The sequence below is a fragment of the Typopeltis vanoorti genome, chromosome 16 (assembly GCF_054136105.1).
Source record: "Typopeltis vanoorti isolate ZY-2024b chromosome 16, IOZ_Tvanoo_1.0, whole genome shotgun sequence".
Classification (NCBI taxonomy): Eukaryota; Metazoa; Arthropoda; class Arachnida; order Uropygi; family Thelyphonidae; genus Typopeltis; species Typopeltis vanoorti.
In genome coordinates this window covers 65,173,864-65,200,803 of record NC_143564.1, presented here as the reverse complement: position 1 = coordinate 65,200,803, position 26,940 = coordinate 65,173,864, and the positions used below count along the sequence as shown (strand labels likewise).

At 37.5% G+C, this 26,940-nt stretch overlaps 1 protein-coding gene across 1 annotated transcript in view; it reads right to left on the bottom strand.

The window, feature by feature from the left end:
- Nnp-1 (Ribosomal RNA processing protein 1 homolog Nnp-1) overlaps positions 1–26,940 on the bottom strand; it is a 92,840-nt gene that overhangs the window by 25,808 nt on the left and 40,092 nt on the right. Inside the window, exon 6 of the mRNA XM_090406530.1 lies at positions 14,108–14,273. Coding sequence (XP_090262656.1) covers positions 14,108–14,273 — 166 coding nt within the window. The remainder of the gene's footprint in view (positions 1–14,107; positions 14,274–26,940) is intronic.

Genomic DNA, 26,940 nt, shown 5'->3' with positions numbered 1-26,940 from the left:
TGGACAATTTTTAGTGAAAAAAGGAATAAATTGTGATACAAATGATTAAAATAAGGATAAAATAAATAACCATAATTATTTATGACTGGAGGAATGATTGGTGTGTGTGTGGGGGGGGGGGGGGTATAGAAGAATGGTGAATGAAAGGAAGAGTGAATGGGAAAACCATAAAAGTGCGAGAAACTGGGAGAAAAGAGACAATATTGTATAGGGGGATTCAATGATAGGAGATAATACTTAATGAGAAAGTGACGAAAGCATGTTTTCCAGGTGCAAAGATAAAGGAGATGTTAGTGATGCTGAAAGTATGCAGAAGAATGGAGCAAACGAGTTGATTATATTGGCAGGCACAAATGACTTGAAAAGTGAGAAAAATGCAATGAGAGAAGATATGAAAGAGTTGTTAGAGTGGAAGCAAAAAAGTAAAGATTGTGAGTCTGCTGACTCAGTATGATAGGACAGAACTGAGAATAAGGGACATGATTGTCAAGGAGTCAATAAGACTGTGCAGGAGGAATGCATAAGCGTGAGGTGAATTTGATGGATGTAAGGACCTGTATATGCCTGATGGACAGCACTTAGATGATTTTAGAGTTAGATGCTTGGAGAAAATATTATTCAGTGAGAGTCTGGAAGTGTAAAACCAGGAAACTAGAGATATTAGAGGATGGGGAGAAGCAATCAAGCATGTATCTAGCCATTCCTGGGATAGAGAAGTATGAGGACAGGAAGGATTATGAAGAACTGGATGCAGTTACCCAGATTTTGAATCAGAATGGTCTGGTAATGACAGTATGTATGGGTAATTGTGGGCCCAAAGGGATGTTGAAATGCATGCACATGAATGCCTGAAGTATCAGAACTAATTGAGAGGAGTTTTTAGCATTGGTCAGCTCAACTTGGCCAAAAATTATTGGCATCAGCGAGACCTGGTTATCAGAAACTAATGTAGTTACAGAGATAATATGTAATGAATATTGTATTTTCAGAGAAGATAGAAGAAACAGGGCAAGAGGAAAGGTATTGTTACTGATAGCTGAAGACTTTAAACAACAAAAAAAAGTTAAGGAAGATCATAGATCTAATGAAATTGTTCATTTGAGGCTGTATCTGGTGTGAGATAGAGGCTAATAGGACAAAATATATTGTTGGTTGTGGCTACAGACCTGGGGATCCAGAAGAAACTATGGACAACATGCATCAGCAGATTAGCACAATGGGTGTAGGATAGGCAATTATCATGGGACACTCCAACTATAGTGATATACACTAGAAAGGGCACAGGGCAAAATAGAAATGGAATTTATACAGTTACTAAGGGATAATCTATCAGATTTATCTATAATTGCAGTAGCAACTCAAGATCTGATTAGGGAATGTGACCATGCAGCCTTGTCCTGCAAGGTTGCTCAACATGTGGAAATTTCAATTAAGAAAGGATTTCTGCAGAACTACAAAGCTGATGATTATGAAAAACTTAGGAGCATTTCTATGGTATAAGAAACTACATGGAATGAACGTCATTAGTGCATGGGAAGTAGTCAAGGATTGTCGGCACGGCAGTATTAGAATGCATACCCAGGATCAGGAGGAAAAACTGAATAGGAATTAAGTGGATGACTAGCATATAAAACAGGAATTGCAAAAAAAAGAAAGAATCGTGGAATGAATATAAACAACAAGGTGCTGAGAGGGGACCTCCACATAGCCTTTAAAGGAATGCAGAGAACGACCAGGGCTTCTGACCTAATGTCCAATCCTAACCTTCTCGTGGTGCACCCTGTTGGGTATCTACTTGGATGCTGAACGAACGAGGATGGGCTGGCAATTTGGGATTTAGCCGACCAAATTATATTCTTATTAGTTAAACCAAAATAAAAAATAATGGTACAACATAATAGAATTTCATGCCGGCTGGGGCGTCACCCAGTTAAACAAGGCCACCGTTGTTTTGCCAGGGAACCAGGGCAAACAGTGAAAAGTCAGCAGCTGGAACAAATCTGAAAACGCACCCCAACTCAACATCACCAGAGTTAAAGATCGGTACTATCAACATAAGAAGTCTGAATGGCAAAGAAATGGAGATAGCTAAAGAATTAGATAAGTACCAGATCGACATAATAGGGGTGATTGAAACAAAAAAGACAAAAAACTGGTGAGATCTTTTTGAGCAATAAATACAAAACGTTATATTCAGGCAATGACAATCAAGGAAAAGAAGGGGTAGCAATAGTATTCAACACAAAATATGAGGCTAATCTTCTTGAATTGCAGACAGTCTCAAGTAGAGTAATGTGGGAAAATATGAGAATGGGAAACTGGACAATGAGACTTATTTGTGCTAATGGTCCCACAGAAGGTTCTATTAGGGTAGAAGTGGAGGAATTTTTTAAGGCTTTAGAAAAAGCAACTGACACAATAAAAAAGGAAAAGTTGGCCCTTGCTGGGATCTAAATAGAAGAGTAGGAAATGATTGCCAGGCATATAAAAATATTTTGGGAAAATTTGGAGAAAAGAGCAAAGCTAATAATAATGGCAAATATTTGTTGGATTTCTGCTCAGGACATGGACTGGTTATTACTAACACCACGTTCTAACAGAAAAATGTGCACAAATTTACGTGGAGAGAAGAGGCAAGGAATAAGAAAAGTCTCACTGACTATGTTATTGTTGATAGTGATGTTTTCTCCCTGGTGCAGGACACCACAGTGTATAGATGATTTGAAATTGGAAGTCATCACTATTTAGTCTTGAGCAGGATAAAATTGAATTTCATATTCAAAAGAATAACATGTAAGAAAGTTTTAAAGTGAATAAAAGTTGAGCCGCTCTCAGGTGTGAACTCTAGACTAAAATACATAAAGATTATTGAAGAAAAAATGAAAGAGTTTGAGAACAGGAATCAAACCTTGGAGATTCAGTGGCAAGCCTTGAAAAAACTCTGATTGATTCAGCTAGAGAGGCATGTGGTGAAGTTAGCAAGGATCGAAAAATTAGAACTCCATGGTGGACACAGGAAGTTAAAGAGGGAGTGAAGGAAAAGAAGAAAGCATATCAAAAGTTCCTGGAAAATAAGTCAGCTTGTGCTCTTAGAGAATACAGACACAAATGTAAGAAAGCTAAACAGTGTGTAAAACTAGCTAAATAAAAGTCATGGGAAGACTTTGGTAAGAACACCAAAAATAAATATCAAAAAAGTGGCAAGATATTCTGGAGGTTGTTGAAGAAGCTTAGGAATAGAGGAAAGAGTGCTGTTAAAGGTGATAGAGATGATAAAGGTGACAAGAAAACAGGAGAAAAAGATATCCTTGAAGTATGGAGTAATTACTTTGAAAAACTGCTAAATGAAACAAGCAGTGATGACAGCACAGTGGTAAAAAACACCGACCAGCCATACAGTCAGGAATACATATCCATACTTGAAGTCGAAAAAGCTATCAAATGCTTGAAATGTGTAAAGGCAGCAGGAGTAGATGATATTCGACCAGAGATGCTGAAGTATGGTGGTATAAGAGTCGTACAGTGGCTGCACTGCATGGTTCAGAAAGCGTTCACAGAGGGACAAATTCCTGATGATTGGAGTAGAGCTCTAATAGTACCCATATATAAAAAGGGAAATAAAACTGAATGTGAGAATTACAGAGGTATTTCCCTACTGAGTGTTCCTGGCAAGATCTATGCAAGTATACTTGAGAAACGGTTGAGAAGACTTGTGGAAGAAAAGCTTGGTGAAGAACAAGCTGGATTCAGGCCAAATAGAGGCTGTCAGGATCTGATCTTCACTTTACGACAAATAGTCGAGAAAGCATGGTAATATAACAAAGATCTGTATTTAAGTTTTGATGATTTGGAAAAGGCATATGACAAGGTGCCAAGAGAGAAGCTATTCAATACACTACAGTTATATGGTGTCAATGGGGCATCAGGATCTGATCTTCACTTTACGACAAATAGTCGAGAAAGCATGGTAATATAACAAAGATCTGTATTTAAGTTTTGACGATTTGGAAAAGGCATATGACAAGGTGCCAAGAGAGAAGCTATTCAATACACTACAGTTATATGGTGTCAATGGGGCATTATATCAAGCAATACTTAAGTCTTTATTTGAGTTGTAAGTTAGCAGTTAGAATTGAAGGAAGTACAGGAAGATGGTTTAATGTTAAATTTGGTGTGAGACAAGGATGTACATTATCCCCTCTGTTATTCATTATCTACATGGATCACATTATGAAGGAAAGTGGTATTAAACATGATATCAAAATTGGAGATATTAATGTCGGCTCTTTGCTTTATGCGGATGATGTTATACTTCTAAATAAATCCGCTACAAGTCTGCAAGATTTTCTGACTAAATTAACTAGTGATTAGTTTACGGAATTAACAACGCATATGAAGTATATTAATTAAAGGTAACTTTAATGAATAACTTCTATATTTCGGCAACGTCACATTGCCAACTTCAGGAACGTAAAGATATGGTAAGTGCACGCAGGCACTAACACAAAGCAAATGAGGAAGAAAGCAAGAAACTAATATTGTTCCTAAAGTCCTAATGGTGCCCTCTGGTGGGCTAATTTGGTAGTCTTGGCAGTTGGGCTGAAGTTCTCATAATGTAAGTCTCCCAAATTTGGGGTAGTTTCATGCACCCAAATTTGTTGAGGTTAGGAATGTTTTTTAGAGCTGCTGAAGATTCTATGAATAATCTTTCGTATTTAAACTTGCTGCAATGAATTATTTTTGTTATCTTCCAACGAATTTTATGGTGGGTATCTAAGGCATGGTCTGCCAGCCCAGAGTAGCTGTACTGGTGGAACCGGATGTAGTCTTTGTGTTCTGAAATCCTGATATTTGTTGTTCTGCCTGTTTGGCCAAAGTTAGACAATTTGCAGCTGCACGGGACCTGGTATACACCCGGTAGGTCTAGGGGAAGTGGCTGGTCTTTGGTAGAGCGGATAAGGGATGCCAACTTTTTATATGGTTTGTAACAGGAAGTAAGGTCATATTTTTTGAGGATATTGGTTATTTTCTCAGAGGTGCCCTGGATGTAGGGTATGGTGATAGACTTGGTGTAATCTTTATTGTGGAGGGGGTTGTGGTTTACTGGTTTTACTATTTTTTGGATTTTTTGGGGTTATAGCCATTGGCTACGAAAGTGTTGAGGATGTGGTTTAGTTCAGTAGTTAGGGCCTTGTCATCTGAGCAGATTAATTTTGCCCTGTTATATAGTGTTTTTAAAACCCCATATTGTTGTGAGAGGGGGGGGGGGGGGAATGCTGGTGAATGTATCTGCCAGTATGGGTGGGTTTTCTGTGAACAGAGAAAACCAAAGATCCATCAAGCTGGCGGGTGATTAAAGTGTCTAGGAAGGGGAGGGTGTTGTTTTCCTCTTTTTGTAAGGTGAACTGGACTCTGGGGTATTGGTTGTTTAAGTGTGTTAGGAAGCAGTGGAGTGTGTCTGAGCCATGTGGCCAAATAGCAAACACATCATCCACATAACGAAGCCAAATAGTGGGTTTTTGTGGGGCGGAGTTTAAGGCTTTCTCTTCAAATGTCTTCATAAAGAAATTGGCCAAGGGTGGGAAAAGCGGTGAACCCATGGCTGTCCCCTCTATCTGTTTGTAGAACTTTCCTTGCCAAACGAAATAGCCTGAGTTCATTGCGAACTGAAATAGGGCTGAGATATCGGGACGAAACTAGGCTTGGATGAGCTCTAGTGTTTCTTTGAGTGGGACATTAGTGAATAGGGAGGAGACGTCAAAACTGACCATTATGTCAGTGTGTTGGAGTGTGAGGTTTTCTATACTGGCTTTAAAGTGGGCCGAGTTTACGAGGCAAATAAATCGTCTGACATTCCTAAAACGCTGCCGAGATAACAAAGTGATCCCTAATTGTGTTAAATTGAAGCACTGTTTTACTTCCGAGAAAGCTCTGCGCATTTATAATCGCACTAGCTTCACCCTGTTAAGAGAACAAATTACCGCGACGCGAGTTCTCCTGGCCGACGAAAACAAAACCTTACGGGCGTGCTAGAGGAAGAGCTTTCGGATACACTCGGGCCGTGATCTATGGTCGATACTTCATGACATCTCGTGTGCATCGGCAAAAAAAAGAATTCGAAAAAATACGAAGTCAGCACTTGAAAAAATACGAAAACCTGACAAAGAATTCTACTTCCTTACCACAGCCACCACTCAACACTGTAGTCAACCTCTCGTCGGCAGTCTTAAAGCCTGAAGCACTCACCGCACTTTCACGTGGTCACAATTTCACCCTAGCTCCTAAAAGAATACCTGCCGAAGAAATCATGATCCAGATAGAACGTGGGATTTGCAACCTGTCTAACCATATCGCCAACAACATTAGACTGGATGTAGTCGGTGTTCTCACTAAAGCCAAACCTCCAAAAACCAACTTATCCAAAAACGAATATGCTGCCCTACAAGAATTGAAAAACAACAAAAAAATAATAATCACCAAGGCGGATAAGGGAAACGCCACTGTGGTGCTCAATCAAAAAGACTACAAAGCTTAGCTAAATGCTTTAGTACTAGACCGTACGACTTACCTTCCCATTGAATATAATCCGACCAGCTCTCAGATTAGAACTCTCCACAGACTCCTTAAGAAGGTCACTTCTTGGCCTGTGGAAGTCACCAACAAACTAAAACCTTATAACTCTAGACCCCCCCCCCCCCACGATTATATGAACTCCCAAAAATACATAAACAAAATGTGCCATTGCGTCCCATAGTGGATGGCATTGATTCCCTCACATATAAATTAGCCAAACATTTAGCCAAAACGCTCACACACTACACTGGCAACACACCATCACACATAAAAAACTCAGCCCACTTTAAAGCCAGTATAGAAAACCTCACACTCCAACACACTGACATAATGGTCAGTTTTGACGTCTCCTCCCTATTCACTAATGTCCCACTCAAAGAAACCCTAGAGCTCATCCAAGCCAAGTTTCGTCCCGATATCTCAGCCCTATTTCAGTTCGCAATGAACTCAGGCTATTTCGTTTGGCAAGGAAAGTTCTACAAACAGATAGAGGGGACAGCCATGGGTTCACCACTTTCCCCACCCTTGGCCAATTTCTTTATGGAGACATTTGAAGAGAAAGCCTTAAACTCTGCCCCACAAAACCCCACTATTTGGATTCGTTATGTGGATGATGTGTTCGCTATTTGGCCACATGGCTCAGACACACTCCACTGCTTCCTAACACACTTAAACAACCAACACCCCAGAGTCCAGTTCACCTTACAAAAAGAGGAAAACAACACCCTCCCCTTCCTAGACACTTTAATCACCCGCCAGCTTGATGGATCTTTGGTTTTCTCTGTTCACAGAAAACTCATCCATACTGGCAGATACATTCACCAGCAGTTCCCCCCCCTCACAACAATATGGGGTTATAAAAACACTATATAACAGGGCAAAATTAATCTGCTCAGATGACAAGGCCCTAACTACTGAACTAAACCACATCCTCAACACTTTCTTAGCCAATGGCTATAACCCCAAAAAAAATCCAAAATATACTAAAACCAGTAAACCACAACCCCCCCCCCCCTCCACAATAAAGATTACACCAAGTCTATCACCATACCCTACATCCAGGGCACCTCTGAGAAAATAACCAATATCCTCAAAAAATATGACCTTACTTCCTGTTACAAACCATATAAAAAGTTGGCATCCCTTATCCGCTCTACCAAAGACCAACCACTTCCCCTAGACCTACCAGGTGTATACCAGGTCCCTTGCAGCTGCAAATTGTCCTACTTTGGCCAAACAGGCAGAACAACAAATATCAGGATTTCAGAACACAAAGACTACATCCGGTTCCACCAGTACAGCCGCTCTGGGCTGGCAGACCATGCCTTAGATACCCACCATAAAATTCGTTGGAAGAAAACAAAAATAATTCATTGCAGCAAGTTTAAATACGAAAGATTATTCATAGAATCTTCAGCAGCTCTAAAAAACGTTCCTAACCTCAACAAATTTGGGTGCATGAAACTACTCCAAATTTGGGAGACTTACATTATGAGAACTTCAGTCCAACTGCCAAGACTACCAAATTAGCCCACCAGAGGGCACCATTAGGACTTTAGGAACAATATTAGTTTCTTGCTTTCTTCCTCATTTGCTTTGTGTTAGTGCCTGCATGCACACACCATATCTTTATGTTCCTGAAGATGGCCATGTGACGTTGCCGAAATAGAGAAGTTATTCATTAAAGTTACCTTTAATTAATATACTTTATATGCGTTGTTAATTCCGTAAACTAATCACCAGTTATGTCTGACCAACGTATAAGCCTTGCTACTGACTAAATTAAATAACTATTGTAATATACATGGTATGAAGGTCAGCAATAAAAAGACAAAGACAATGAAAATAGGCAGAATCATTGAAAATGTCAACTGTGTTGTGAGTGGAGAACCTGTGGAACAAGTAAAACATTTCAGCTACTTAGGCATGATTTTTAGTGAAGATGGTAAATTAAATATAGAAATAGACAACAGAATCAGCAAAGTTGGTATGGTGGGAAGTCAACTGAATAAATTCATATATGGAATAAGAGAGAAATTAGTCAGAACACTAAATTAGCTGTATACAAGACAGTGTTCAAACCAGTTTTAACTTATGGATCTGAGAGCTGGATCAGAAGTAAAACACTTGACCAAAGACTAGAGACAGCAGATATGAGAGTCCTGAGAAAGATTATAGGTGTGAACAGATATCATCAATGGCAATATCATATTAAAAATGAGGATATTAGGAAAGAACTTGACATTGTCAACATCCAGGAATGCATTCTTCTTCTTTGAGTGCCATCTCCTATCGGAGGTCGGCAACCACCTTGGCAAATTTTGAGCGATTCTCAGCTATTCTGAACAGTCTCTCAGAGTTCATACCAGTCCACTGTCTGATATCTGCCAGCCAGGATTTTCTTCGTCTTCCTTGTCCTCTTCTTCCATTTATCTTCCCTTTTATAATCAATTGAAGTATCTTATATTTTTCATTACGAAGTAGGTGACCAAGATATGCAGTTTTCCTTCTTTTTATGGTATTATAAAAGTTCACGTGATTTCCCCATTTGTTTCAGTACTTCCTGATTGGACATTTTTGTTGTCCTTGGGATTTTTAACATTCGTCTGTATAACCACATCTCAAAGGCTTCAAGTCTTTTTATTGATGTTGTCTTCAAGGTCCAAGTTTCTGCACCGTACAGCAGTACAGACCATACATAGCATTTAACCATGTGTACTCTAAGCTCTAAGTTTAAACTGCGGTTACACAGTGTTGATTTCATCAAGAGAAAATTTTTTCTTGCCATTTCAATTCTAACTTTTATTTCCATTTCTGGATTGCAATCTTCATTTAACCAGCATCCGAGATATTTAAACTTTGCCACTCTTTCTATTTGTTTCCTATTTAAAGAAAGTGCTAAATTAAGATTGGTTTCTGCACCGTACAGCAGTACAGACCATACATAGCATTTAACCATGTGTACTCTAAGCTCTAAGTTTAAACTGCGGTTACACAGTGTTGATTTCATCAAGAGAAAATTTTTTCTTGCCATTTCAATTCTAACTTTTATTTCCATTTCTGGATTGCAATCTTCATTTAACCAGCATCCGAGATATTTAAACTTTGCCACTCTTTCTATTTGTTTCCTATTTAAAGAAAGTGCTAAATTAAGATTGGTTTCTTACTTATGACCATGAATTTAGTTTTGGTGATATTTATTTTTAATCCCATTTTTTCACTCTCTGCATTTATTAGCTCCAAAAGATTTTGAAGATCCTGAATATTGTCAGCCAGAAGAGCTGTATCATCGGCATATCGGATGTTACTGATGATTTCACCATTTACACTAATCCCTTCCTTTCTTCTTTCCAAGACTTTTTGAAATATGGCTTCTGAGTAGATGTTAAAAAGAAGACGTGACAGCACACATCCGTGCCTTACTCCTCGTTTGATGTTAATGGAGTCTGTAATAATGTCATCAACTTGAACAGATGCCTTTTGGTTCCAATATAAGTTTTCAATGATCCCGATGTCTTTACCATCTAATCCAATTCTTTTTAATAGTACAATCATTTTAGCATGTTGGACTTTGTCAAATGCTTTCTCGAAGTCGATGAAGCAAATGAATATTACCTTGTTTTAGTCAATACATTTTTGAAATAAGATCTGAGAACAGAAAAGGGCCTCTCTTGTTCCCAAGCCGTTTCTAAAGCCGAATTGGGTATCACTGATGGTGTCTTCACATTTTCTGTATATTCTTTTTTGAATTATTTTCAGAAACATTTTGAGAACGTGACTCATTAGGCTGATCATTCTATAGTCATTACAAGTTTTCGCATTTACTTTTTTAGGTAGCATGATGAAGGTCGACTGTAACCAGTCTTGAGAGATTATGCCTGTATCGTAGATCTTATTAAATAGCTTTACTAATATGTTAATGTTGTCACCTTCTAATAACGTTACTATTTCTGCTGGTATTCTATCTGGTCCTAGGGCTTTACCATTTTTAGCTGAGTTCAATGCACATTCTACCTCTGATTTTAGAATGCATGGACCTTCCATATGTTTATAAGTATTTTCTGGGTTCTGTCTGTCATCAGTAAAGAGTTCTTCTATATGTTTCACCCATTCTTGTATTTTGTCATCCTTTTTGGATATAATTTCTCCCTTTTTGTTTCGAAGGATACAGAATTGTTTTTTCTTATATATACCTGAGGTCTCTTTCATCTTTTTGTGTAGATTAAAATTGTCATGTTTTTCCTGTAGAATTTCTATTTCTTTACATTTTTCATTCATCCAGATTTCTTTTGCTTTTTTGATCTTGTGTTTAATAATTTTCTGAACCTCTGTATATTTTGTTGGATTATGATTTTTATATGATCTGCGTTGATCCATGAGAGAAAGAATTTCATCAGTCATCCAATCTTTCTTTTTTACTGCTCTATTAGGACATAAGGTATTGGTACATTTCTCTATGAAGACAGATTTCAATTTGTCCCACGACTCATCAACCCTCATGATGTCATCATTCTTGATAAGTGCTAGCTCTTGATTCAGATCTTGACTCAATTTGCTTCTTATCTCTGTGTTTTTTAATTTTCCCAAATCAAACCTTTTTGTTGATGTTGCTTAAGCATAGCTTTCAGTCTAAGTTGTAACTCTGCCACCAGTAGGTTATGATCAGAAGCAATATCTGCACTAGGATAGGTTTTTGTACTCTTTATAGAACTTCAAAATCGTTGATTAATTAGTAAGTAATCAATTTGGTTTCTGACTATATTCCCATTATTATCCTGTGGTGATCGCCAAGTATACAATCTTCGAGGTGGTAGCTTAAACCATGTGTTTGTGATTATTAGCTCCTCTTCCTGGCAGAATTGAAAAAGACGGTCACCTCTCTCATTTCTTGTGCCCAGTCCATGTTCGCCAACTACATCTCCACTTCTACCTTTCCCAACTTTAGCATTGAATTATTAGCAGAGCTAATCTCAGGTGGTATGGTCACTTAAACAGAATGGGCGAAGAAAGATTAGCAAAACAAGTGTTCTTTGCCAGGTTGGCAGCAAAACGAACCAGAGGAAGACCAAGATATAGGTGGATTGATACGGTACAAAGTGCTTTAGACGATAGAAATATAAGATCAGATAATGTTGGAGTCTTGACAAGTAACAGACTGATTTGGAGGAAAATTGTAGATGGGAAGTTAGTAATGATGTAATTTTTTCATGTAGTACTATCATATCCTGTACACCCCTTGAGGGTAAATGGCAGGAATTTGATGATGATGATGGTGATCAGCATGCCCATGAGCAGTATAAACCAGATTTAGCCTTCCTTACGTAGTATGGTAAAGAAGGCTAAATCAGATTTCATAAGAAAATTAGCTAAGCAGGTCAAAGTAAATTGAAAAGAGTTTTTTCGCTACATAGCAAGTAAGAGGAAGAAGAACTCTACTCAGTGCTATTAGTAGAAAATGACAGAAGCAGAAGAAATAATTCAAGTACTAAGTGATTGCTTTGCAAAAATATATTCATCCAGGTGGTGACTTTGCAGTTACTGAGGTGACAGAGACTGATGCGAGCATTGAGGTAAATGAACTGGAAGTACTCAGTATATTGAAAAATATTGTGAATACAACAGTGGGCCCGGACGATGTCTGCTTGTGTGCTACAAGAATGTGGAAGTGAACTGGCAGTGCCTCTAACAAAGATGTTTAATCTAAGTCGCAGCTCTGGCAAGGTTCCAAGGAAGTGGAAAAAGGGTAAGATAGTTCTATTACATAAAGATGGCTCCAAAACAGAAGTAGCAAATTACAGACCAATTAGTATCTCTGAAGTGGTGGTTAAAGTATTGGTAAGGTAAAATTCAGGAATGGGTTGATAGGAATATGATACTTTACATCCCTGGCAGGATCTATATTTAGCACATGTATGCTGCTTCCATGTCAAATGGTCACATTTTCAAAAAGTTTATATGCCATGTTAGTTGCAACCTTTTCGGTAGAATTTTATTTGTAAAATTAGCATTTGTGAAGTGTCTGGATGATATTAAATATCTCAAATGTAATTCAAAGTAATTTCAAGTTACATATACTTCTTCTATATAGATTGAGCACTTTCTGTATGTATCCAATGCCTGTATTATAAACGGCTGTTATATGTATTTTCTGGAACTGAAAAAGGATGTTAGGACAAATGTTTAGTTAGCTGCTATGCTTAGTACTACAATAAATCTGTTTTGTTTGCATGCATGTAGCATAGTTCGTGGGGGGGGGGAGTGTTTTTCCATTATAAGTGTAATTTCAGTTGTCTCTAATTACACTAATTGTTGCTAAATCTAGAACACAGATGTTATTGTTTCTTTCTTCTGCAGTAAAGTATCTGTTGAGGCGAATGTATTTCAGGTATAGGAACACTTTTATTCCAATCTTCAGAAACAACAGATGTACTAAAACTTTATCTATTGCTGAATAAAAATGAATACTTATTATGTATTATAAGCATTCGTTTATATTTATTTTTATTAAGTATTTATTTTGTTGATCTACAACAAAAAAAAAATACAAGCACATGTGAGCTATCTATTATTGATAAGGACAGAAGAACTGCTAACAAAACAAAACAAAAAAGTAATGAATGCATAATTCCCGAAAGTGTGGATAATTCCAATAATGATTGGATATTATATATCCTATCACTGCATAAAATTTATATTGATCCTCACTAAACAAAAGAGAATTCTTAGAAAATAAAGTGAAATATAAATAAAACAGAGAAATAAATATACATAACAAACACAACAAATTTCACAAAATAATTTGATGCTCCATCAACCCAATATATTCCTGCTATGCTTAAATTAATCATCTGATCAATATTATTAGTTCATTGGCTGTTTATTATTGGTTAGCTATTTATACTTAGCAAACAAATTTCTCCCTCTCCTTGTGTTTTTTTTTTTTTTTAAATTACGCCATCATAAATTCACTTATGCATGTCTAGAATATAGGATCACATGCTCTTTGCTCCACCCAGCAACTTACAAGACACACATATAATATCACAAATATTGATTATTAATAATTCCTTTGCCAGTAATGAAAGCAATTTCTATGCACACTTGTTATTTTCTTTACATTTCCCATTTCATATGGCTTATTAATGATGGGTCACATATTTACACCTTTGAGTAATTCAAATATACCAACCAATCCACTTTATCATTGTTTTCTAATATATCCTAAAACAAACATACTGTCTACACCCCAAACAAATTTCGTTTCAAATAAAAAAAAGTTATGATACGTAGTGCATCTTCCTTAAACAGACGCACAAAATTTCCGAGGAGCACAGAGCTACGATCATCCCATCATTAATGTGTTAAGGTGCTGGTTTGAATCCATTGAAATGTTATCAGTTATATGGTGCATGGTGTTGTGGGTTAACAATTTTTAAAAAGATTTAAACAATGAATTATAGCTATCACCTATGCTCTGATGTAAAGTTTCATCTATTTAATACTTAATATATGAGTTTTACATTCCTAATATTACCCGAATAATATCCAACTCTTCATCATCTTCCAGGCATGGACCATTCTGTTTACTATCACTATTACTTTCTTTATTTTCATCTTCATTAAGTTCTGTCAAAAGCCGAGGTGACTGGTAAATGATAAAATGGAATACATCCTTTGCAACACTAGACAGGAGTCTAGGGCTAAAAAAAATAATAATGATGATTTTTAGTAAATTAAATTGTCAAAATGATTTCTTAAGATCAGAGAAAGAGAAAGAGAGAGATATTATAAAGAAACGTGAAAAGTATGCTTTAAATGATTTGCCCAGTTGTTATTGATGATAAAATTTCTTCAACTATTACTGAGGTTGAAGCACTCAGCACAAATCCAAGAGCTGATGAATTAACTGTGAACTCTATTTTTTTTTTTTTTTTGAGTACACAGAGGAAAAAGATAAGGGAAGACAGGCGAGTAAATGATCAAATTTCTGTTATTCTAAACAATAACAACTAAAATTAGATGTTTTGCAAAGGGCAGACTTCCCCCACTGGCATTCTCTCATGTTTATTTTGTGGTATTTATGAGATCTCTTGCTTATTTCACTTTGGAAAAAAATCTGGTAGATCTGCATGTAGCTGGTCAATGGGAAGGGTGTCAATATTCGATTAATAACATGGAATCAGAGAGTCAGAACAATATAATCATGAAGAATATGCTATCGAGTTATATATAAACAGGATTCTTTGGGGAAAGAAAACAAAAAAAAAAGCTATATATAAGTTTTCTCATAGAATCATTATACAAAGAAAACTGAAGTTTTGCTATATCATCCTATCCTCAACAGATCTGATGGGTTGTATTTATTCTTTTATGAAAGAGAATACTCCTCAACACTGCTCATCTCAACTTTCCACATCACCAGGACTTCAGTACAATCAGTCTCTGCTACTCTATGCTTACTCATAATTTCACTTTCACACTGCCAATGCTGTTGGTACCTGTGCAAAAATTAGAATTTTATAATAAATAATGTCAGTTATCAATTATTTCTTTTCATGAAATATATAATCTTTACATGATTTTGTATAAAAAAACAGTGTGCAATAACTACAGATATCCACATCAGTGAGTACTGCTGCAGTAAAAGCTCATCTTCCTTAGCTGGAGGAGAAATACCAATTAGAACTCCACATGGTGGATGCTGTTCATTGCTTGGTGAAATATGGTCACCTTCAAATTAAAGATACCAAGAAATTATATACTTGGTTTAATCCTTTATCCAAGTGTAAGGAAACAAGTTTGCACATGAACTATTTTCAGGACTGTGGCAACTCGCATAAACAAGCTAAGACTTCACATCACTTGCCTTAGTATTCATAATGCAAAGCATATATCCTTATGGGTATATATAATGCTATGCATTATGTGAAGGGTCACTACCCAGACCGGTTTCGACCTTTATTAAGGTGAAAAAGCAAAGGGTTGCTCATCATAAGCCTAGAGTAGTTAGTATAGGGGGTGCAAGAGAGCCTGATAGTATTAGGAGAAAAAAAGACAGATAGATAGCATGAGAGTTATCTATCTGTCGTTTTACATACAGTGGTTAACCACCTTGAGTTGGCCTTCTCTGCCTGGGATTGCTCTCCAGTCATCCCAGCAATTGATTATAAGACTATATTGAATTAGAGGATGAAAATATTTAAAAAACCTCTCATACCAAGAATAGACAGAATTTTATCTCCCCCTGATGATTATCGCATAATGTAGGTAATCTACACCATTTAGTGATAAATTTGATATCTCCTAGAATGCTTCTTTCTAAATACAAAAAACGTCTGACTGAACAATAAAATTTCCAAAATACAATATTATAAAGCATTTGGATGTCATATTGCTGGTTTTCAAATCCATGATGTTTTTCTAACCTTCCATAAATGGTATTTTAATTCATTAATTATAAAAATCAAAATTCTCTTCCCACTGCTGACAGGAGGTGGGTATTGTAAAAAAAAATAACCTGTTCTGTTGTAAATAGTGGCATGCTCGACACATTACATAATCTGTTCCAAATACGCAGAGCAAGAGGGCAGCTATAGAATGCATGTTCTACTGTTTCCAATTGATAACAGATGTCACAGATTGGATCTCCGATGTTAAAGTACCTCCATTTGATGGCACTGACTGGAAGGCAGCCATATGCAATTCTCCAAGCAAGATCCTTCCTGTTAGGGTACCCTTGAAACTTCATCAAGTTATGAAACAAAATATTGTCGTCAGTACCCAACTGTGGAACTTCGCAGCAAAATAGATTAAAGATTTCTTTATACCAAATTTTACTTTTTTTTAATGTAAAGAATGATAATTCCAGAGTGTTATAGCAGTCTTAGAGTTAAGCACAGAGTGTTGTAGTATACAGGAACAATCTCAGTTTTTGGACCTTTATAATCATTAACTCCAAACAGGGGAAGATGAAAACCCAAGTAGTACCAGAGAAGGTCTGCACATGTGTGATTATTTTGCAATATTTTATGGATTTTTGAAGCTCTTCATCATCATCATCAAATTCCTGACATGTGCCCTCAAGGGGTGTACAGGATATGATAGTACTACACGAAAAATTTACATCATTACTAACTTCCTATATACAATTTTCCTCCAAATTAGTCTGTTACTTGTCAAGACTTCAACATTATCAGATCTGATATTTCTATCATCTAAGGCACTTTGTACCATATCAATCCACCAATATCTTGGTCTTCCTCTGGGTCGTTTTCCTGCCAACCTGGCAGCGAACACTTGATTTGCTAATCTTTCCTCGCCCATTCTGTTTAAGTGACCATACCACCTGAGATTAGTTATGCTAACGCATTCCTGAATGCTGACAATGTCAAGTTCTTTCCTAATATCCTTGTTTTTAATATGATATTGCCATTGATGTCATCTGTTCACACCTCTAATCTTTCTCAGGACTCTCTTATCTACAGTCTCTAGTCTTTGGTCAAGTGTTTTACTTCTGACCCAGCTCTCAGAGATCCATAAGTTAAAACTTGTTTGAGCACTGTTTTGTATTTAGTGTTCTGACTAATTTCTCTCTTATTCCATAATGAATTTATTCAATTGACTTCCTACCATACCAGCTTTGTTGATTCTGCTATTTCCATATTTAATTTACCATCTTCACTAAAAATCATGCCAAAGTAGCTGAAATGTTTTACTTGTTCCACAGGTTCCCCATTCACAACGAAGTTGACATTTTCAACAATTCTACATCTTTTCATTGTCTTTGTCTTTTTAATGCTGACCTTCATACCACATATATATTACAACAGTTATTCAATTTAGTCAGGGACTCTTGCAAACTTGTAGCGGATTTATTTAGCAGTATAACATCTTCCGCATAAAGCAAAGAATTGACATTAACATCTCCAATTCTGATATCATGTTTAATACCACTTTCCTTCATAATGTGATCCATATAGATAATGAATAACAGAGGGGATAAAGTACATCCTTATCTCACACAGATTTAACATTAAACCATCTTCCTGTACTTCCTTCAATTCTAACTGCTGACTTAAAACTCAAATAAAGACTAAGTATTGCTTGTTATAATGCCCCATTGGCACCATATAACTGTAGCATATTGAATAGTTTCTCTCTTGGAACCTTGTTATATGCCTTTTCCAGATCGACAAAACTTAAATACAGATCTTTGTTATATTACCATGCTTTTTCAACTATTTGTCATAAAGTGAAGATATGATCCTGACAGCCTCTATTTGGCCTAAATCCAGCTTGTTCTTCAGCAAGCTTTTCTTCCACAAGTCTTCTCAACCGTTTCTCAAGTATACTTGAAGAGATCTTGCCAGGAACACTCAGTAGGGAAATACCTCTGTAATTCTCACATTCAGTTTTATTTCCCTTTTTATATATGAGTACTATTAGAGCTCTACTCCAATCATCAGGAATTCGTCCCTCTGTCCAGACTTTCTGAACTATGCAGTGCAGCCACTATAAGACTTTCATACCACCATATTTCAGCATTTCTGGTCTAATATCATCTACTCCTGCTGCCTTTCTACATTTCAAGCCTTTTTCTGCTTCAAGTATGGATATGTATGCCTGTTGAGTGTTTTTTAGCACTGTGCTATCACGGCTTGTTTCATTTAACCATTTTTCGAAGTAATTACTCCATACTTCAAGGATATCTTTTTCTCCTGTTTTCATGTCACCTTTATCATCTCTAACTCCTTTAACAGCACTCTTTTCTCCATTTCTAAGCTTCTTCAACAACCTCCAGAATATCTTACCACCTTCTTAATATTTATTTTCTATGTTCTTGGCTTCATGTCCTCCCATGACTTTTGTTTAGCAAGTTTTACACAGTGTTTCGCTTTCTTGCATTTGTCTCTGTATTCTCTAAGAGCACAAGCTGACTTATTTTCCAGGAACTTTTGATATGCTTTCTTCTTTTCCTTCACTGCCTCTTTAACTTCCTGTGTCCACCATGGAGTTCTAATTTTTCTATCCTTGCTGACAACTTCACCACATGCCTCTCTAGCTGAATCCATCAGGGCTTTCTTCATGGCTTGCCACTGAATCTCCAAGGTTTGATTCCTGTTCTCAAACTCTTTCATTTTTTCTTCAATAATCTTTGTGTATTTTAGTCTACAGTTCACATCTGAGAGCTGCTCAACTTTTATTCGCTTTAAAACTTTCTTACATGTTATTCTTTTCAATATGAAATTCAATTTTCTCCTGCTCAAGACTAAATAGTGATCACTTCCAATTTCAAATTGTCTGTACACTGTGGTGTCCTGCACCAGGGAGAAAACATCACTATCAACAATAACATAGTCAATGAGACTTTTCTTATTCCTTGCCTCTTCTCTCCATGTGAATTTGTGCACATTTTTATGTTGGAACATGGTGTTAGTAATAACCAGTCCATGTCCTGAGCAGCAATCCAACAGATAATTGCCATTATTATTAGCTTTGCTCTTTTCTCCAAATTTTCATTAAACATGTTTGTATGTCTGACAATCACTTCCTACTCTGCTATTTAGATCCCCAACAAGGACCAACTTTTCCTTTTTCATTGTGTCAGTAGCTTTCTCTAGAGCCTCAAAAAATTCCTCCACTTCTACCTTAGTAGAACCTTCTGCGGGACCATAGGCAGAAATAAATCTCATTGTCCAATTCCCCATTCTGATATTTGCCCACATCACTCTACTTGAAACTGCCTGCCCTTCAAGAAGATTAGCCTCGTATTTTGTGTTGAATACTAGGGTTACTCCTTCTTTTTCTTGATTGTCATTGCCTGAATATAACATTTTGTATTTATTGCTCAGAAAAATATCACCATTTTTTGTCTTTTTTGTTTCAGTCACCCCTATTATGTCGATCTGGTACTTATCTTAATTCTTCAGCTAGCACCATTTCTTTGCCATTCAGGCTTCTTATGTTGATAGTACTGATCTTTAACTCTGGCGATGTTGAGTTGGGGTATGCTTTCAGATTTGTTCCAGTAGCTGACTTTTCGCTGTTCACCCTGGTGAAAATAACGAGGGCCTTGTTTAACCGGGTGACGCCCCAGCCGGCATGAAATTTTGTCATGTTGTACCATCATTTTCTATACTGGTTTAAGCCAATAAGAATACAATTTGGTCAGCTAAATCCCAAATTGCCAGCCCATCCTCGTTCGTTCAGTATCAGGTAGATACCCAACAGGGTGCACCACGAGAAGGTGAGGAATGGTCATTAGGTCAGAAGCACTGGTCGGTTCTCTGCATTCCTTTAAAGGCTATGTGGAGGTCTCCTCTCAGTTATAAAGCTTTGACCCTTAAGCACCCCCCATTTTTTATAGCTTAAATAGCAGAATTTTAAGACTGGAAGTCCAAATTCTCCATGCTTTGTTGATAGCAGAAGAAATTGCTTTATATCTTCTTGTTATCATCTGGAGCAAAAAAAATTGCAGAGGTTTACTATAAAATTGCTTTTATTCAGCTTCTGTGATGTCTGTAATATTTATTATGTACAACTGAACAGGAAAGATTATGGTTTTGAGTACCATGGCTTTAGAAGAAAAGGAGAGTTTCCCTATTTTCCAGTCTTCTAACATTTCCAAGTTCTTATAAGTTCTCAGACTGGTAATATTGGGTAAGTGGAGAAGGGAATTCCAAGTATAACTAGGGGGGGGGGGGGTTCTCTCTTTGGGATTAGCCCAAAAGGAACCTCCAAGATCCCGCTTTCCATAAACTTTTAATTTTGTCTTGTCTGCATTAATAATTAATCTGCTGCTTTTGCTGAATTTTTCCAAAATACCAAAATATATATATATGGAATCATTATCCTTCAAAGTTCGGCTACATCATCGGCATATGCTAATACGTTATTTTCCTTTTTAGCTGAAGGAACTGTTATTCCTCGCACAGCATGTGTATTGTTGACTTTTTGTAAGAAAAGTTCAAGAAACAATGCAAAGAGCAGTGGACTGAGAGGGCACCCTTGCTTGACTCCTTTTAGAATTTTTACTGGGTCTGACAGGAACCCATTAACTAGGAGGTGGGTGGTTGAATTGGCATAGGCTCCTTTGATAATAGATAGCAGTTTTTTACCTACACCAATTTGCTGGAGGATGTGGAATAGAAAGGGATGCCAGACATTATCAAATGCTTGAGTAAGGTCTACTGAATAGCACTGCCATCGACTGCTTTTTTGTGTTAACTAAGCGGATTAGATCATGTAGCAGAAACAGATTAAATTCTACTGTTCGACCTGGTACTCCATACACTTGTGTGCTTTTAATTATATATTTCATTCCAACTTTGAGCCTGTTATTGATAATGTGGAAAAATATCTTGTAGTCAGTATTAGTTAGAGAAATAGGTCTCCAGCTGCAGATTAAGGTGTGATCTCTATTAGGTTTAGGAATGAGGACAGTATGGTTTGCTACAAATTCACTTGGTATGTATTGATGTTTTATCTGAATTATCCTATTTATAAGGGAAGAAGAGATACAAATACCTTGATTCATGTATATGTATGCCTGGAGATTAGGATTGCAAATCCTCCATATGTCTACTAGTTGAGCATTGTCAAGACATGTTTTTAACTGTGCATATCCCACTACTGGGGTGTCCTCCTATTTTGTCTAATGTGGGATTTTCAATGCAATTCCAGTCACCAATTGCTATGATGTAATGGGCACCATATAAATATGGCTCCAATTCCTGGAAGAATTTTCGTCTAACTGTTCCATTGGATGGAGCATAAACATTTATAAACCTTATTACACACCCACAGTATTTCCAATCTATTGTCAAGATTCTCCATCCCTTTGGATATTACAGAATGACCCAAGGAGAGGGGGGGGGCAAGAATAAGAACTCCTACTCCAGCCCTGTTAAATCTTCCAAAGCTCCAATAAGAAAGAAGTGAATATCTATCAGTTAAACTTTTTATATCTTTGTATCTGCTGAAGTATGTTTCTTGGAGAAACAAAAACCTGATATTATGGCTTAGCATAAGTTTCCATATAGTTTCTTGTTTAATTTGCCTATGGAATCCTCGTACATTTAATGAGGCAATGCAGAAAGGAGATGCTATGATTATCGAAATGTCACTGGTAAGTCTTTAACTTCTAAATTTTGGATAAAACCGATGAGGTCTTCAATCTATGAAGAAGCAATTGTGTAACCTGCTTCTTGTAAACTGTTTTCCAGTTTTTTACAGTTGCTTTCCATTACTTCAAATTCATGGCTATCATTTTTGATTTGGAAGCTAGTTATTTTTTTATGTAGATAACTGTACTGAGAAAACTTTGAATCAGTAAACTTTATTATATTTTTTTTTTAAATTGTATCTCTTGCTTTCTCTTTATTAGCATGAGTTGGTTCTTCATAATCCATAAACTCTTCTGAGCATGAAGAGTTTTCATTTGATGATCCACAGCCTTCTTCATCTTTACATTTTTATTACTTCTTTTTCTTTTAGTTGTAGTTCTTTTTTTCAAATTTTTTTTGTTTATCTTCAATTTTTTTTATTAATTCGTCTTTCCTTTTTGATGATCTTGTCTGCATATCTTGTCCGAGTGCCAGGGGAACGGTCGTATTTTCAGGTAGCTCCCGAAAGCTAAGTACAATTTTGAATGGAAATTAGAATAAATGTTAAAAATCATAACGTAATATTGTCTAAATTTGGTAGCTTGTTGTGTCTGTGTGATTTTGGTGTAAATTCCGTAAATTAATTTAGTCTTTAACGATACGTTTCATATATTTGAATATGGCGCCAATGCGACGTAAGATAATGGCGTCCAAAAATACGACGCCATTGTTCAAAAACTGTAGTGTGAGAGAGTTTGTCCGGTGTGATGTGTGTGGAATGTATGCATTCCCGAATGAGTCTGGAGTATGGGTTGAAAGTGATAGTGGTGGGAGAATGTGTAGAAAGTGTATGCAAAATGAGGAGTCGAAGTATGTGTCAGGTTGTGAGACAGTTATGATTGAAGAAAGCCAGAATGCGAGTGAAAATAGTGGCTCGATAGGGAATTGCGGTGTACAAGATGGCAATGTGAGCGGTGATCTAAGAAAGAGTGAGAGCAATTATACAGAAAGAGAAAATGGTTTGAATGATAAAAAAAATGAGGAATTATTTGTAGGAAGTGAGATCGCTAGGCTGCGCGCAGTGATACAAGATGCGCAGCGGCAATTAGAGCACCTACAAAACTCTTTCCAGAGTGATTCGGCTAACGGAAATAAACAGCGTGGGCGAGTTTCCGAAATGAAGGAGAGAGTATTGTATGGTGACTCGTTATTAAGAGGAGTAATAGATGGGAGTGTAACTAAATCGTACTTGCCGGGTGCGAAATTTAAGGATGTAAGTGAGAGCATTAGAGTGCAAAAACAGAGGGTGAAAGAAATAACAATTGTGGCTGGTACGAATGAATTGAAAGGTGATAAATTTTTTATGAGAGAGGACTTGAAAGTATTGTTAAAGGTAGCGAAAGAAAAGAGTGACAGAGTTAGAATGGTGAGTCTGTTACCGCAGTATGACAGAGAGGAGTTTAGAAGGAGGGCCATAATCGCAAATGATATTATGCGCAGGTTATGCGGACGGTGTGGTGTGGAATTTGTGGACGTGTGGAATGAGTTTGATGGGCGAAAGGACTTATACAAGATGGATGGACTGCATTTGAATGGACTTGGTGTGCGGAGACTGGAAAAAGTGTTGCTGAATGAAGTGAAAATGGATGTGCAGAACCAGGGAAACTAAAACTACCGAGGAGGAGGGGGGGGGGGGGAGTGGATATCCAGACATCAGTGAGACAGTTGAGTGTAAAAATGTATATAATGTACCTGAGCCAGCAATAAGGACAAAAAATGGGAATGGGATATTTAGAATAACGCATCAAGATAGGGGTGGGACAAAGGGAACACTGCAATTCATGTATACTAATGCCAGGAGTATTAGGAACCAGAAGGAAGAATTTTTGGCCTTGATTGGCTCTTCCTGGCCACAGGTTATTGGCATTAGTGAAACATGGCTGACGGAAGATGATATAGTTAGTGGGATAGAATGTGTAGGTTATAGTATGTTTAGGAGGGACAGAGAGAATAAAATTGGGGGAGGGATGTTATTGATGATAGCTGATGAACTGCAGCCAAGGAGAATTGAAGTATTGCAGGATAGTGAAAGGAGCTCATTTGAGGCTATTTAGTGTGAGATTGATACTGGCAGAATAAAATATACAGTTGGGTGCTGCTATAGACCAGGTGATGGAATAGATGGTGGAGATAGTATGCATAAACAAATTGATGAAATGAGTGGAAGGAGGGTAATTATTATGGGGGATTTCAACTATGGTAACATTGATTGGAAGGAGGAGAGGACACATGTGAGGAAGGAAATGGATTTTATTCAATTATTAAGGGATAACTATCTGAAACAGCATGTAATTGAAAATACTAGGGGTGTGAGAGTGCTTGACCCGGTAATAGTATCTGAGAATTTGACTGTAATGAATATGACCATGTTGCCACCTATTGGTGAGAGTGATCATAAAGTCTTGACCTGGGAGGTGGCTAAAGGTGTGAAATTTGTGATTAAGACAGGGTATATGTGGAATTACCGTGCTGGCAAGTATGACAAGCTTAGGAGATTGCTTGGATCAGTGCCATGGCATGTACAACTGCAAGGGCTGGACGTAGATAGAGCATGGGAAGTGATCAAAGAGCATTTACAGGAGGTTATGGCTGATTGTATACCTAAGGTCCGAATAGTGAAACAAGGAGGGGTTAAATGGATGAATAACACTATTAAGCTTGAGCTGCAAAAAAAGAAACAACTATGGAGGGAATTTAAAGAAAGGGGTGACCTGCAGGCACACGAACGGTATAAAGTACAGGCTAGAAGGGTAATGAGTGTGGTAAAAACAGCAAAAGCCGATTATGAAAGGAAACTAGCTATGCAAGCAAAAGAGAATCCCAAACAGTTCTTTCAATATGCTGCAAGCAAGAAAAAAACTGTACATGGCAAAATGATTTTAAGGAATGACGATGGTAAAGAGTTCACTGAACCAGTCGATATAGTGGAGTTACTGAGCGCGCACTTTGCAAAAGTATATCATCCAGGTGGTGACGTTGAAAAAATGAAGGAATCATTAGTTTATATGGAAATTGTGATGAATGAAGTGGAGGTGAATAGTCTATTACAGAACCTTAAATGTTGTGAGTCTCAGGTCTGGCTTAGTCCCGAAGGCGTGGAAAGAGGGGAAAATAGTTCCACTGCATAAAGGAGGATCCAAGACTATGGTTGCAAATTACCGACCGATCAGCATATCAGGAGTCATTGTCAAGGTCTTGGAGAAAGTAGTCAAGGGAAAAATACAGGAATGGATTGATGAAAATGAGATACTGTACAGAGGACAGCATGGCTTTGTGAAGGGTAGATCATGCCTCAGTAACTTGCTCAAGTTTTATAACAAGGTGACGGCTGAACTGGATAAGGGAAATGGGTTTACAGTGATACTGCTGGACCTGGCAAAGGCGTTTGACAGGATTCCACATGGAATTCTAATCCGTAAACTACAACATATGGGAATGGATACAGGGTTGGTGAGATGGATAGCTGGGTGGTTGATGGAGAGATATCAAAGAGTAGTTTATTCAGGAGTAGAGTCCAAAAAACGGCCTCTGACTAGTGGTGTGCCACAGGGTTCTGTTCTTGGACCACTGCTATTTAATCTGTTCATTAACAATATAGGGAATGGTCTAAGTGGGACAGTTCATTTGTTCGCTGATGATGCAAAGTTGGGTAGGGCGATAGTGAATGCAGAAGATGTCAAAGTCTTGCAAGATGACTTAGATAGATTGGAGTTCTGGACTAAGGAGAATGGATGTCAATTTAATGTGACAAAATGTAAGGTTATGCATTTCGGAGTGAAAAGATTAGCAGCAGTATACCACATTGGTGGAACTGTACTCCAAGAGATTGATGAGGCCAGGGACTTGGGAGTGTTGGTGGATAGGGAGATGAAGTTTAGGGGGCACATTGCGAAAGTAGCTAAATCAGCTCATCAACTCACTTGGTTGTTGAAAAATACCTTGACGAGCAGAGAAAAACAAGTTATTGTACCTCTGTACCGAGCCCTGATAAGACCTCATCTCGACTACTGTGCCCAGATTTGGTCACCCCGGTTCCTTCTTGATGGGGAGGAGGTTGAGAGGATCCAGAGGCGAGTGACTAAGATGATAGCAGGTCTATGGAATGCACCATATGAGAACAGGTTGAAGATTTGTGGGTTGCAGAAACTAGTTGATAGGCGAAAAAGGGGAGATATGATTGAGACATTCAAATTGCTAAAAGGATTCTATAGGATTAATTCAGATGATATTTCTGAGATCAGGACTGGTGGTGGGAGAACTAGGGGACACCCATGGAAGCTGGGCAAGAGCGTGGTTAGCAGGGGTGTTAGAGCTGGGTTCTTTACTTTTAGAGTGGTGAATGAGTGGAATAAGCTGCCAGAGTCTGTTGTGGGTGCTATGACGGTGAGCGAGTTCAAGGCAAGGTATGATAGATACTGTGAGACTGTTGAACAGCTGTGTGAACATGATGTTTAGGGCCTCCCTCGATGAGTCTAAGGACTCCTGGAGTAGCACGTGGTAATAATAATAATATTAAGTTCTTTCAGTTGTCTTACTTGCTTCTCAAGTTTCTCCTTGTAGAACAGTTGAATGTTTTTGCATTTCGTTGTGTACCTGTTCAGTTGTTATTTTAGGTTCATTATTTGTAATTTCATCTGATGCTCCATCAGTATTTGACTGAAAAAGTTGCCTCCTGCAGATCTGCAATTTTGGAGCTAATTTCTAACTGATTTGATCACATGCTTTTTGTGATTTTACCAAGTGTAGTTTGCTTAAAAGCACTGTCTTTACTAGACTGAATTGGAAGATCTGGGAACTCTTCATTATGCCTCTCTGATATATATGGTGTTCTAATTGGCTCTACAGGAGCTCCCACTCTTTCTGCGAAAGTTCTAAAATGGCAGGTGTTCAGAACTTTCACATTTCTGACAGGATTTGAGGCACTGATTAGCAATATATCCGATCTCCATGCAGTTGAAACATTTAGATTTGGGACAGTTACCACCTAAGTGATCGTGTGAACTGCAATGCAGGCATTGACGTTGTACTTTGAGATAGTTTACCATAACTCGGGTTGTACCGATGTTGACAAAATTTGGTACGGGCATCTTCATATCCAATGTGAAGGTGACTTCACCAGAAAACCAATTTGGATCTTCACTTGACAAACCCTTTTGTATATTACTAATCTACCCCATTTCGAAAATGCCTGTATAAGCATCAA